The following is a 14571-nucleotide window of genomic DNA, read 5'->3' on the forward strand; positions in this document are numbered from 1 at the left end:
GGTGAGGCGGGAGGGCCAATGGGGAGAGGGGGGCGGGGAAGGGGGCGGGAGGTGGGTGGGGAGCAGGGTGGACGCGCGGTCCTAGTGCCCGGCGCTCGGTCCCAGTACCCCCCCCCCCCTCCGTCCCAGTAATCCCAGCCCCCGGTCCCAGTACGGCCCCCACGGTCCCAGTCCCCCTCCTCCCTTTCGTCCCAGTATCCTCCCCCTCCGTCCCAGTAACCCTCCCAGTCCCAGAACACCCCCCCCCCCATCCCAGTATCCCCTCGGTCCCAGTATCAGCCCTCCCAGTCCCAGTGTCCCAGTGGGGCTGATGGGACCCCAAAACCCGGGATATGGGGTTAATGGGGACATGGGGCACCTGGGACCCCAAAACCCATGATATGGGGTTAATGGGGACATGGGGACATGGGACCCCAAAACCCGGGATATGGGGTTAATGGGGACATGGGGACATGGGACTCTTGGGGACGTGGAGTACCAGGGACCCCAAAACCTGTGTGGTGTGGGTTTAATGGGGACGTGGGGGGCACTGCGACATGGGGAAGCAGGGATCCCAAAACCTGTGATGTGGGGTTAATGGGGACATGGGGCTGATGGGGATGTGGGGGACATGGGGCACATGGGGACATGGGGCACCTGGGACCCCAAAAGCCATGATATGGGATTAATGGGGACATGGGGCTGATGGGGATGTGGAGCTTCTGGGCATGTGGAGCAGGTGGGACCCCAAAAGCTGTGGTATGGGGTTAATGGGGCTGATGGGGATGTGGCAGACATGGAGCAGCAGGGACCCCAAAACCCATGATATGGGGTTAATGGGGACATGGGGACATGGGACTCATGGGGACGTGGAGTATCAGGGACCCCAAAACCTGTGTGGTGTGGGTTTAATGGGGACATGGGGACATGGGACTCATGGGGACGTGGAGCAGCAGGGACCCCCAAACCTGGGATATGGGGTTAATGGGGACATGGGGCACCTGGGACCCCAAAACCCATGATATGGGGTTAATGGGGACATGGGGACGTGGGACTCATGGGGACGTGGAGTATCGGGGACCCCAAAACCTGTGCGGTGTGGGTTTAATAGGGACATGGGGGACACTGGGACATGGGGCAGCAGGGACCCCAAACCCCCTGACATGGGGCTCGTGGGTACATGGAGCACGGGGGGGGGGGGACACACGGAGCACCGGGGGGGGGGGGGCTGTCCCATAAGGCTGACCCCAAAAGCCCCCCCAATAACAGAGCCGGCTCCTGGCGCCCACCTTTATTCCAGCACCAAGGGTTTTGGGGGGGGGGGGGGGGGGGGCAAAAGCCGGGGGGGCCGTGTTAGCACCAGCACCCCCCCCCCGCGGAGAAACTGGGGAGGGGGGAGGGTTAAAATTGGGGTGAAAAGGGGGGAAAAAAGAACACCAAAAAGCTGAATTAGGATCTTCGGGGGGGGGGGGGGGGGGAGTGGGGTTAACCCCCCCCCCCCCATGGGCCGATGGCGCCGCTCCTTCCTCACCGGTTCACCTCCTCCTCCTCCTCCTCCCCCGGGGGGGGGCTGCGGGCGGGGGGGCTGAGCTCCAGCCGGGGCAGCTGGAATTTGGGGTCCCCCCCCCCGGCCCCCAGCCCCTCTTCGGCCCCCCCGGTCAGCTCGGGGGGGCACTGGGGGGGGGCGAGCTCCAGGCGGGGCAGCCGCACCTTGGGCTGCTTTTGGGGGGGCTGCGGGGGGTCCCCCCCCACCGAGAAGCCCACCTTGGGCACCCAGCGCCGGGGGGGAGCCTCCGGCTCCGTTTTGGGTTTAGAAAAGCCCCAAAAGGGGCCCCCCCCGTTTTCCTCGGCCCCCCCCCCCGGCTTTGCCCTTCACCAGCACCAGCACGGCCTTCCTCACGCTGCCCATCCTCATCCTCGCCTCCGCGCCTTCCCCCTCTGCCGGGGGCAAGGATTTGGGGGGCTTGGCCCCCCCCGCGCCTCGCCCCCCCCCGGCTGCTTCTTTGCCCCCCCCGAGCCCCCCGGGGGCCACCAGCTCCAGCTCGGGCACCTTCAAGGCCGGCCTCTTCCTCGCCCCCTCCTCAGCCTCCCCCCCCCGCGGCCTCCCCCCTTCCGAAAAGCCCACGGCGGGGATGGAGACCCCCAGCCCCCCCCCAGCCCAATTTTTGGGCCCCCCCCCGAGCAAGCTCTCGGCGCTGCCCCCCCGCCCCGCCGGCCGCGCTTTGAGGTCCCCCCCGCTGCGGATGTCGGGGCTCGAGCCCCCAAATTGGGGCAGCCTCGCCCCCCCCCACCGCCACCCCCCCAGCTCCCAGCCCCCGGGGGGGCCCGCTTTGGCCCCCTTCACTTTGGGGGGGGCCGATTTGGGGGGCTTGGCCTCGGGGACGCCCGCGTCCCCCCCGCTCCCCAAAGCCACCTCCAGGGCCACCGCGGGGGCGGCCACCTCCAGGCCGGCCACTTTGGGCCCTTCGCCCCCCTCGGCGGGCGTTTTGGGGCAAGAAAGGCCCAATTTGGGCAATTTCCCTTGGGCGCCGGCTTTGGGCAGCGCCAAACCCACCTCGACCTTGGGGACAGCGATGGCCAGCACTGGTGCCACCGGTGCCACCGGTGCCACCTCCTTGGGCGCGGGGGCGCCCAGCCCCACCTTGGGGACCGCCACCTTGGGGACCGCCACCTTGGGGACCCCCACTTTGGGCACCCCCACTTTGGGGACCGCCACCTCCACGGCGGGCAAGCGGGGGCCCCCCCCCGGCTCCGGTGTCCCCCCCCCGGGCTCGGTGAGGGTCCCCGGCAGCGCCACCTCCAGCGCCGCCGCCGCCTCCCTCACCGTCACCCGCGGTGGCCGGGGGGCTTCGGGCACCGCGCGGGGGGGCGAGGGGGTGGCGGGGGGGGGCTCGGTGCCTGCCCCCCCCCCCCGGGGGGGCAGCAGGGCCAGCTTGGGCAGGGCCAGCTCCACGTCCACGGGGGGCGACGGGGGGGGCTTCTTCTTGAGGGGCGCCAGGCTCAGGAGGTTCTGGGGGGGGGGACATAAAGCGTGGGGGGGGGGGCGTGGGGACGGCCAGCGGGAGGTGGTGGCGCCCATGGGTGTCCCCTTGTTCCTGGTGACAACCGTGGGTGTCCCATGTCCCTTGTGTCACCCACGAGCACCCCACGCCCCCAGTGCCACCCATGGGTGCCCCATGTACCCGGTGCCACCCATGAGCACCCCATGACCCCAGTGCCACCCATGGGTGTCCCACATCCCTTGTGTCACCCACGAGCACCCCACACCCCCAGTGCCACCCATGGGCACCCAGTGACACATATGGGTGTCCCATATCCCCAGTGCCACCCACAGGCACCCCATGCCCCCAGTGCCACCCATGGGTGCCCCATGCCCCCAGTGCCACCCATGGGTGCCCCATATCCCCAGCGCCACCCACAGGCACCCCATGTCCCCAGTGCCACCCATGTGTGCCCCATATCCCCAGCACCACCCACAGGCACCCCATGCCCCCAGTGCCACCCATGGGTGCCCCACGCCCCCAGTGCCACCCATGGGTGCCCCATGTCCCCAGTGCCACCCATGAGTACCCCAGTGCCACCCATGGGTGCCCCATATCCCCAGCGCCACCCACAGGCACCCCATGTCCCCAGTGCCACCCATGGGTGCCCCATATCCCCAGCGCCACCCACAGGCACCCCATGTCCCCAGTGCCACCCATGGGTGCCCCATATCCCCAGAGCCACCCACAGGCACCCCATGCCCCCAGTGCCACCCATGGGTGCCCCATGCCCCCAGTGCCACCCATGGGTGCCCCATATCCCCAGCGCCACCCACGAGCACCCCACGCTCCCAACGCCGCCACCCCCCACTCCCCCACCCCACCCCTCCCCCAATCCCCGTCACCCACCAGCCTGGCCACCTTGGCCTTGGGTCCCTTGCCCTGGGGGGGGGCTGCGGTGGTCCCGGGGGGTCCGCGCCCCCCCGGCCCGGCGCGCTTGAGGCAGACGGAGACGCGGCAGGGCTGGGCGCAGCGCAGCACCCGCGCCGCGTCCTCGCACCGCACGTCCTCGAAGAAGACGCGGGCGCTCAGCAGCCGGTCACCTATGGGTGGGGGGGGGGACGGGAGGGGGTGAGGGTGGCTTTTTTGGGGTGGGGGGCGCCGATGATAACGCGGGGAGAGGCTGACCTTGGCGGAGGCCGGAGCCGCGGTGAGCCTCGCGGACGTAGATGCCGTCGCGGCCGCCGGCCAGGAGGATGTCGCCCGCGCCGGCCTCCACCACCACCTCCAGCAGCTCCTGGGGGACACCGCGGGGGGTGGCACCCGAGGGGGGGGGCTCCCAAAATGGGGGGGCACCCAAGGGTGGGGAGCGCCCAGGTTCGGCATCCGAGCGCCCACGTCCTCCCTCCCCGTCCTCCATCCCCTCCGGCCTCCTCTTCCTCCTCTTCCTCCCCCCCTTTCTCCCTCCTCACCTCTCCGCTGGCCCGGGGGGGCTCCATGGTGCCCGGGGGGGGCCTCGGCGGTGCCCGGGGGTGTCACCAGCGTCACCACGGGGGGGGGGGCTGCAGGGGACGGGGCAGAGACACCGCTGAGCCCCCCCAATGGAACCTCTTGCGATGCAACCCCCAGCACAGCCCCCCTCCCGGTGCAGGCCCCCCCTTAAAGCCCCCTATTGAACCCCCCCATTGCACCCCCCCTACTGAGCCCCCCCCATTACAGACCCCTATTGCAGCCCCCCAATTTTACCCCCCCATTTCAAGCTCCCCTGTAGCACCCTCTCCCCAAATCACCCCCCTCCAGCGTGTGGGGGGGGCACAGCCCCATCCCTATCACCCTCCATGGGGACCCCCCCCACCTCCCCTCGACACCCCAAAACCTCTCCAATTCCCCCAAAAGAACCTGCAGCCACTTCAGCCCCGTCCCTGTCCCCCGGGGCCGGCAGGGTGGCAGGGGGACATTTCCTTCCCACGCCACCAAAGGCCACAGCTCATTGCTGGCATTCCCGCGGCGGGACGCACCCCGAAACGCGTGTCCCCCCCCCCCCGCAAGGTGCCACCCCCGTGCCCGTGGGGACAGCGAGCCCTTTGTCCCCAGCCTCTCGCCCCCCCGGCCCGGGGAATGCCGGGCATTCGGGGCGCTCAGCACAAACCCCACGGGGGTGGCACCCACGTGGGACTGGGGAGAGGGGGGGGGCACGTGCCGGCGTGCCCCCCCACCCCCCCCAAACAGGCCCTCGCTCCATTGCACGTGCAATTTGCAGCTTTATCAGGTGCAAAGGGTGCACTGGTGCACGGATATATGGGTGCAAAGGGTGCACGGATGCATTGGTGCAGCGGTTGCGTGGGTGCCCCCTTGCACGGGTGCACGGCTGCACGGTTGCAAGGGTGCACAAATGCAGGGGTGCATGGGTGCGCCGTTGCATGAGTGCACAGGCACATGGCTGCAAGCGTGCCCAGATGCACGGGTGCAAGGATGCAAAGGCTGCACGTGTGCACAGCTGCACGGCTGCAAGAGGGCAAAGATGCGTGGACGCAAAGGGTGCCTGGGTGTTCTGATGCGCTGCTGCAAGGGTGTACAGGTGCATGGGTGCACAGCTGCACAGGTGCAAGGGTGCAAAGGTGCAGCAGGTGCATGGTTGCACGGTTGCTCGGGTGCACAAATGTATTGGTGCAAAGGGTGCGTGGGTGCACGGATGCACAAGTGCACGGGTGCACGGGTGCACGGCTGCACACGCACGAAGGTGCACAAGTGCAAAGTTATGCCGGTGCACGGGTGCACGGGTGTGCAGCTGCACGGGTGCAAAGAGCCACGAGCGTGCAAATGCAGAGGTGCAAAGGTACAAGGGGTGCATGGGTGCACGGGGTGCACGCCAGCACGCCCACATCACGTCCCCCCCCCCCCCGCGGTGCCACCCTCCCTGCAGCCAGCACGGCCCCGAGCTGCCCCGTGTGCATCACCCCCCCCCCCCCCCCCGATGCAATGGGGACACGGGGATATGGGGACATGGGGAGGATGTGGGGGACACCGGGACATAGGGACCCAGGGACGGGGGATATGGGGACATGGGGGACATGGGGATATAGGGACAGGGGGACATGGGGACAGGGAATATAGGGACATGGGGGACATGGGGATATAGGGACAGGGGGATATGGGGACAGGGGGACATGGGGACAGGGGGACAGGGAATATAGGGACATGGGGGACATGGGGATATAGGGACATGGGGATATGGGGACAGGGGGACATGGGGACAGGGAATATAGGGACATGGGGGACATGGGGATATAGGGACAGGGGGATATGGGGACAGGGGGACATGGGGAAAGGGGGACATGGGGACAGGGGGACATGGGGGACACAAGGATGGGGGATATGGGGACTTGGGGACACAGGGACAGGGAGCACACGGGGACACAGGGATAGGGGTATATGGGGCCACGGGAATACGGGGACAGGGGGATGAGGGGAAAGGGGGATGTGGGGATATGGGGACAAGGGGACACAGGGACATGGGGATATGGGGTCAGCAGGATATGGGGACAGGGGAAGAGGGGGATTTGGGGACAAGGGGACACAAGGACATGGGGACATTATGGGGACACGGGGACAGGCCCTTACCTCCGTCCCGTGTCCGTGCCCGCCTGGCGCTGGCCCCGCAGGCGGGGGGCGATGGGGAAAAGGGCCGGGGGGTGGGGGCCGGGCGCTGGGGGCCGCCGGTGGCCATTGGTGGCCCTGGGTGCGGGGGCCGGTGGCACCCGGCCCTGCAGAGGCTGGCACGGGCTCAAAAGGTCAAGGGGGGGGGGGGGGCGTGTGGGACTGGGGGGGGGGGCACAAGCAGGGGAAAGCCCCAGGGTGGGGAAGGGACCCCAAAAATGGGCCCTGGAAGGTGGGGGGGGAGGCAGGGATGGGGGGGCACCACTGGAAATGGGGGGCAAGCGGTTGGGTTGGGGGGGCAGGGTGGAAGGACCCCCCCCCTCCCCTGGCACCATGGGGACCCCCCAGCACCCAAGAACCCCCCCGGACCCTCCAGCACCTCAGGACCCCCCCCAGCACCCCAGATCCCCCCCCCCAACATCCCTGGACCCCCCCCCCCCAGCACCCCCACAACCTTTGGACCCCCCCCAGCACCCCAGGACCCCCCCAGCACCCCCCCCCGGTGCTGACTCAGCACTTCCCGCATGGGGGTGGCGTCGGGGGGGGGGGGCCAAGAATGGGGCGATTCACGGCGGGGGGGGGGGCGGAATTTGGGAGGGCGCCAGCCCGACGGGAGGAGCACCCAAGGGTGCTGCGTGCCCCCTCCCCCCCCCCAAAGCAGGGACATCCCAAGGATCCCCCCCCCCGAAACCTGGGGACCCCCCCGCAAACTGCCCCCCCCCTTGCAAACCGGGGGCTTCCCCTGATTGGTCGATTGCGGATCCTCATTTGCATATAGGGCGGGGCGGGGTGCGAGGACTTCGGCGGCGCCCCATAGGAATCCCGGCCCCATAGGTGCCCCCCCCCCACACCCCCCTGCGGCCATATATGACCCCCCCAGTCCCATAGCAGACCCCTGGCCCCATAAGAGACCCCCCCGGACCCTATAGGAATCCCTCCAACCCTACAGTCCTATAGGAACCCCCCCAGCCCTACTAGACCCCCCCCTCCCCCAGCCCTATAGCACTATAGGAACCCCCCCATCCCTATGGGACCCCCCTCCTAGCCCTATAGGACCCTTTGCAGCCCTACAGGAACCCCCCAGCCCTATAGAACCCCCCCTCCCAGCCCTACAGGAAACCCCCCAAGCCCTATGGGACCCCCCTTCCCCAGCCCTATAGCCCTACATGACCCCCCCCCCCCCAAGCCCTACAGCAACCTCCCCCAGCCCTATAGGACCTCCCCCCAGCCCTACAGGACACCCCCTGGCCCTATAGCCCTATGGGACCCCCCCCAGCCCTATAGGACCTCCCCCAGCCCTAGGGGACCCCTCCCAGCCCTAGGGGACCCCCCCCAGCCCTACAGAATCCCCCCCCCACCCCACCGCCACCCTCCCCGTCCCCTCGGGACCCCCACCCCCAGCTCCAAGCGCCCCCTCCACGAGGGCCCAGACCCCGAAGGCGCAAACCAGCGACCCTTTATTGTCACCGGGGTGGGGGGGGAGGTGACCGCCCTGGGGGGTGGGGGGGGGCGGCCACCGCGTCCCCGCCGTCCCCTAGGCCTTGGGGTAGTGGCCGCAGACGTAGACGCCCTTCCCGTCGTACTCCGAGGTGTGGAGGCAGCGGAGCATGAAGTGGCCGAGGTCGTGCTTGGAGATGACACGAGAGCCACCAGCGGTGGCCCCCACGGACACCGTGTAGTCCCCGGTCAGCGGCTGGTCGTCTGCGTGGGGACGGGGACACGCCGTGGAGCCACGGTGCCACCACCACCGAGCGCGCCCTCGGGTAGCGTCACCCCGGCGGTGGCAGTGGTACAGGGGGTGGGGGGCGCCCAGTGGCTCCATGACACCACCCAATGTCACCAAGATGGTGGCATCTCCACGTAGGGTTGGGGACGCCCAATGGCTCCGTGACACCACCCAATGTCACCAAGATGGTGGCATCTCCACGTAGGGTTGGGGACACCCAATGGCTCTGTGACACCACCCAATGTCACCAAGATGGTGGCATCTCCATGTAGGGTTGGGGACACCCAATGGCTCCATGACACCACCCAATGTCACCAAGATGGTGGCATCTCCACGTAGGGTTGGGGACGCCCAGTGGCTCCATGCCACCACCCAGGGTCATTGGACCACTCAATGTCACCCAGATGGTGGCTTTGTCACATAGGGTTGGGGACACCCAAGAGTTCCATGACACCACCCAACATCGTTGGGTTGGGGGCATCTTCATGTAGAGTTGGGGACACCCAATAACTCCATGCCACCACCCGATGTCACCAAGACGGTGGCATCGGCACATGGGGTTGGGGACACCCAATGGCTCAGTCCCATCACCCAACGTCATTGAGTCGGTGGCACCTCCATGTAGGGGTGTCCCCAACCCTACATGCCACCACCCAACGTCACCAAGACGGTGGCACCGTTATGTAGGGTTGGGGACGCCCAATGTCTCCATGACACCACCCAACATCACTGAGGTGGTGGCATCTCCACGTAGGGTTGAGGACACCCAACGCCACCACCCAACGTCACCGTGACGGTGTCACCGCCCACCCGCGCCGCCTCGGTGCCACCCAACACCACCCACCTGGCCGTTTGTCCCCGCAATAGCGGCCACACCACGACACGTTGAGACCCCCCCTCGTCCCCTCACCCCCCCCGCCGTGTCCCCAAGTGTCCCCACGCACCGGCGATGTGCGGTGGCATCACGGCCACGCAGTCCAGCCCCGAGTCCTGCAGCACCCGGTGCATGCGGATGTGGTCCTCGGTCACCGGCAGCAGCCGGGGTGGCACCTTCTGGAGGTCCCACAGCAGGAAGGCTACGGGGTGGGGACACGGGGACACGAAGGGACGATGAGGGGGGGTCACCGGGGGGGTGTCCCCAAGGGGGGGGACGCGTCGGGGGGGGCGCTCACCGGACAGGCAGGCCACCACCTTGCGCACGCCGTGGGCCTTCATGGCGGCCACGATGTTCTTGGTGCCCTCGGACATGACGGTGGTGGGGCCTGGGGGGGGACAGGGTGACAATATGGGGTGGGGGGGGGGACACGTGGGGAGGGGCACGGGGGTGGTGGGGGAGGGTAAGGGGGAGCTGTGGTGCAGTCGGGGGGGTAAGGGGTGGTGATGGGGACACATGGGGGTGATGGGGACACGGGAGGGGCAAAAGGGGCACATGGGGGCAGGTGGGGACAACGGGGACATGGGGGGGGATGAGGGCACGGGGGGGCAATAGGGGCACGCGGGGACAGGCGGGGACAATGGGGACAAAGGAGGGCAATAGGGACATGGGGGCAACGGGGAGGCAGGGGGCAATGGGGATGCAAGGGACAATGGGGACGTTTGGGGACAATGGGGACACGGGGGGGCAATGGGGACACGGGGGCACTGGGGTCCTTGGGGCACTGGGGACACAGGAACGGGGTCCCTGGGGAAATGGGGACATGGGGGGGGGGGGGGGCAGGGGCCCTGGGGACATGGGGAGGTGTCCTTGGGGTAAGGGTGACACAGGGTTGGGGGTCCTTGGGGTATTGGGGACATGGGGTTGGGGGTCCTTGGGCAATAGGGACACAGGGACAGGGACCCCCCAGGGTAACGGGGACACTGGGTGGGGGGTCCTTGGGGTAATGGGGACACTGGGGGAACACAGGGGCCCTGGGGACACAGGGACAGGGACCCCCAGGGTAATGGGGACACGGGGTTGGGGGTCCTTGGGCAATAGGGACACAGGGACAGGGACCCCCTCAGGGTAACGGGGACACGGGGGGGGGGTCCTCATCCGGCTTGGGGACATGGGGGACACGGGGGGGACACAGGGGGGTCCCGTACCCAGGTCGTTGCGGGTGCCGAGGATGATGAGGACGGCGTCCTGGCCCCGCACAGCCTCGGCCACGTCGGCGGGCTCCAGGACGTCGCCCACCACCACCCGGGCTGGGGGGGGGCCCTGTTGGGGCAGGCGCCCGGGGTCCCGCACCAGCACTGTCACCGCGTACCCTGGGGGGGGGAAGGGTGACAATAGGGCCGTGACTCAGCATTCCGGGGCGTGACTCAGCACCGCCGCCGCCGCTGCGGCCCCGTAAGCCTATTCCGGGGGAAATAGGGGGGGAAATAGGGGGGGAATGGGGCTGGGGGGCTGCGTGGGAGCCCTATAGGGTCCTCCCGTCCTATAGTGGCAGCGTCTGCCCCATAGAGGCTCCACGTGCCCTATAGGGGCTGTATTGGCCCCGGGTGAGCTGTGTTGGCCCCATAACGGCTCCGGCTGCCCCATATCAGCTCTGGCAGCCCCATATCGGCTCTGGCTGCCCCATATTGGCTCTGTCCACCCCATATCGGCTCCGTCTGCCCCATATCAGCCCTACCTGTCCCATACAGGCTCTATCTACCCCATACAGGCTCTATCTACCCCATACAGGCTCTATCTGCCCCACACAGGCTCTGTCCGTCCCACAGAGGCTCCCCCTGTCCCCACTGGGTGGGCAGCTTCTACCCCATACGGGCTCTACCTGCCCCATACGGGCTCTGTCTGCCCCAGCCAACCTCTAACTGCCCCATACAGGCTCGAACTGTTCCATATAGGTTTTATCTCCCACATATAGCTCTGTCTGCCCCATACAGGCTCTAACTACCCCATACAGCCCCTTAGTGCCCCATACAGCCCCTATCTGCCCCATACAGCCCCTAACTACCCCATACAAGTCCCTAACTACCCCATACAGCCCCTAACTGCCCCATACTGTCCCTAACTACCCCATGCAGCCCCTAACTGCCCCATACTGTCCCTAACTACCCCATACAGCCCCTAACTGCCCCATACTGTCCCTAACTACCCCATGCAGCCCCTAACTACCCCATACAAGTCCCTAACTACCCCATACAGCCCCTAACTGTCCCATACTGTCCCTAACTACCCCATGCAGCCCCTAACTACCCCATACAAGTCCCTAACTACCCCATACAGCCCCTAACTACCCCATACAAGTCCCTAACTACCCCATACAGCCCCTAACTGCCCCATACAGCCCCTAACTGCCCCATACTGTCCCTAACTACCCCATACAGCCCCTAACTGCCCCATACAGACCCTATACACCCCATATGGGCTCCAGCTGCCCCACACAGCCCACAACCAGGACCCCCCGACCCCATGAACACCCGTCCCTTGTCCCCAGTGGCCCCGTTCCCAATGTCCCCGTCCCAACCCGGAAGGGGGGCAAGGGGGGGGCTGGGGGTGCCACCCATGGGTGCTGCCCCCCCCCCCCCTTACCGCCATCCAGAGCCTGGCTCAGGGTGGCCAGCCCAGTCCTGCCGGTGGCCCCGAAGATGGCGATGTTCTTGCAGGTGGCCATGGTGGCCCTGGGGTCGCCACCACCCCTCGGGGCCCCCCCTCCGCCCCCCCCCCGCCCCCCCCCCGCCTCGCTCCACCCCCGGGGGGGGCGGCCACGGAGCAACGGCCCCGCCCCGGGGGCCGAGGAGCCGGGGGGGGGGAGGGGGGGGGAGGGGAATGTTCCCCGCCCCGGGGCATGCACCGAGCCCTGCTCCGTGCACCCCCAGTTTGCACCACCCCGGTACGTGCACCCCCAGTTTGCACGACCCCCCCCGGTGCATGCACCCCCCGGTTGCACAACGCCGGTTGTGCACCCCCGGTGCGTGCACCCCCAGCTTGCACGACCTTCCCCAGTGCATGCACCCCCCCCAGTTGCACAACCCCAGTGCATGCACCCCCAGTTTGCACGACTCCCCTGCTGCATGCATCCCTGCTTGCACTTCTCCAGTTTGTGTGCCCCCGGTGCACGCACCCCCTAGTTTGCACAGCCTCACTTGTGCACACCTGGTGCATGCACCCCCAGGTTGCACAGCCCCAGCCTGGGCACTATATGGCCCTGCTCCGTGCACCCCCTGTCCGTGCATCCCCAGCATATGCACTCTGCTTTGCATGACACCATTTGTGCACCCCTGGTTTGCACGGCCCTCGTTTGTGCACCCCAGGCCTGTAAAACCCTGGTTTGCATGACCCCAGCCTGTGCACCCCTGGTGCATGCAACTCTGGTGCATGCACCCCGGTCTGTGCACCCCTGGTTTGTACAAATCCGTTCGTGCACCCCCAGTTCATGCACCTCTGGTGCCTGAATCCCCAGTCTGCACGCCCGCATCCGTGCCCCCCTGTTTGTGCCCCCTCCCCCCCCCCCCAGTTTGCAGGGCCTTGCTTTGTGCACCCTTGGTGCATGCACCCCCAGTTTGTGCAACCCCAGTTTGTGCACCCCCCAGTTTGCACGCTCCTGTTCATGCACCCCCAGTTTTCATGGCCATGGTTTGTGCACCCCCTACTCGTGCACCTGCAGTTAGCACGGCCTTGCTTTGTACACCCTGGCGCAGGCACTTGCAGTTTGCACCCCCTTGTTTGTGCACCCCCCAGTTTGCACAGCCTTGCTTTGTGCACCCTTGGTGCATGCACCTGCAATTTGCACACCCCCGTTCGTGCACCTCCAGTGTGCACGGCCTTGCTTTGTGCACCCTGGTGCACGCACCTGCGGTTTGCACAACCCCTGCTTGTGTATCCCCGGTTTGCACGGCCCGAGTTTGTGCACCCCTGTTCATGCACCCCCAGTTTGCACGCCCCTGTTCATGCCTCGGCATTCGTGCACCCCCGGTTTGCACAACCCCACTTTGCACATCTGCAGCCGTGCAGCCCTGTCCGTACAGCCTGGTGCATGCACCTGCAATTTGCACACCCCCGTTCGTGCACCCCCACTTTGCACAGCTCCAGTTTGTGCACCCCCACTTTACGCCCCCCCGCTTTGTGCCCCCCCCCCCCTCCGTGCATGCCCCCCCCTCCCGTTTTGCACGCCCCCCCCTTTCGTCCCCCCCCCCCTTTTACCAGCGGCAGCCCCCGCCCCCCTCCCTCCCGGTGCAGCACCGATGCGGGGGGGGGCTACGGGGAGGGGGGGGGGGGGGCAGCACCGGCGTGATTTTGGGGTGGGGGGGGTCACGGGGAGGGGGTCCAGCCCCGGGATTGGCTGCCGGGGTGGGGGCGGAGCTTGGGGCGAACCGGGCGGCTCCGCGGCGGCGGCCCCGGGAGCGCATCCCCCCCCCCGGTAAGTGCCCCCCCCTCCAGTAATTGCCCCCCCCCCCCTTTCCCATCCCACCCTGGTTGGGGGGGGCACAGCACCGGGAGGCTCCCCTCGACCCCCTTTTTCCCCTCCCCCCCCCCCCCGGTGCGGACGTGCTGGGGGATGCTGGAAACGGGGGGGGGGCTCCTGGGGGAGGGGGGGGCACCGGAGACCCCCCCCCGGTGCCACGGTAGCGGAGGGGGGAGGCTCCGGGAGGGGGGGGAGCGGGATCCCCGGGGGGGTCCCTCAAGGTGACCGCGGGGAGGGCCGGATCCTGCGGGGAAGGGGGGGAGGGAAGGGGGGGGAGCGCGGGGGGGGCTCCATGGGGGGCTGGGGGGGCTCTGGGAGGGGCTGCTTGGGGCTTTGGGGGGACTGCAGAGGGGATGAGGGGGCCCTTGGGGGTCAGGAGGGGCTGTATGGGGTGCTGGGGGGGCTGTATGGGATTTGGGGGGGGGGGCTACAGGGGAGCCGGGGGTCTCTATGGGGTGCTGGGGGGGCTGCAGGGGTGCTGAGGGCGGTTCTGTGGGATTTTGGGGGTGCTGCAGGGGGGCTGAGGGGTCTCTGGGAGAGGCTGGGGGGGCTGTATGGGATGCTGGGGGGGGCACAAAGGTGCTGGTGGGGTCTCTGTGGGATTTTGGGGGGTGTCTCTGGGATTTTGGGTGTCTCTATGGAGTGCTGGGGGGGCTGTGTGGGATTTTGAGAGGGCTGCAGGGGGCCTGGGGGGGTCTCTGTGGGGTGCTGGGGGGCCACAAGGGTGCCGGGGGGGTCTCTGGGATGCTGAGGGGGCAGTATGGGATTTTAGGGGGGGGTTGCAGGGGTTCTGGGGGGTCTCTGCGGGATGCTGGGGGCCGTATGGGGGGCTGGGGAG

At 68.0% G+C, this 14571-nt stretch overlaps 2 protein-coding genes across 2 annotated transcripts; both read right to left on the reverse strand.

Annotated features, from left to right (window-relative positions):
• Positions 1 to 1855: 1855 nt before the first annotated feature.
• On the reverse strand, positions 1856 to 4526 carry PRX (periaxin; the record flags this gene model as incomplete). The annotated part of the gene is made up of 4 exons (XM_082785245.1): positions 4433 to 4526; positions 4149 to 4257; positions 3870 to 4063; positions 1856 to 2989 (listed from the first exon to the last, which is right to left on the reverse strand). Coding segments are annotated over exons 1-4 (1464 nt in total), but the record flags the coding sequence as incomplete, so codon positions are not given.
• Positions 4527 to 8056: 3530 nt separating this feature from the next.
• BLVRB (biliverdin reductase B) lies at positions 8057 to 12003 on the reverse strand. The gene is made up of 5 exons (XM_082785247.1): positions 11861 to 12003; positions 10426 to 10590; positions 9516 to 9605; positions 9288 to 9419; positions 8057 to 8318 (listed from the first exon to the last, which is right to left on the reverse strand). The coding sequence occupies exons 1-5, from the start codon at positions 11940 to 11942 to the stop codon at positions 8152 to 8154; spliced, it is 636 nt and encodes a 211-aa protein (XP_082641373.1). The 5' UTR covers positions 11943 to 12003; the 3' UTR covers positions 8057 to 8151.
• Positions 12004 to 14571: the final 2568 nt, after the last annotated feature.

The sequence above is a fragment of the Aythya marila genome (assembly GCF_965140915.1).
Source record: "Aythya marila genome assembly, contig: HAP1_HAP1_SCAFFOLD_63, whole genome shotgun sequence".
In the NCBI taxonomy this organism is placed as follows: Eukaryota; Metazoa; Chordata; class Aves; order Anseriformes; family Anatidae; genus Aythya; species Aythya marila.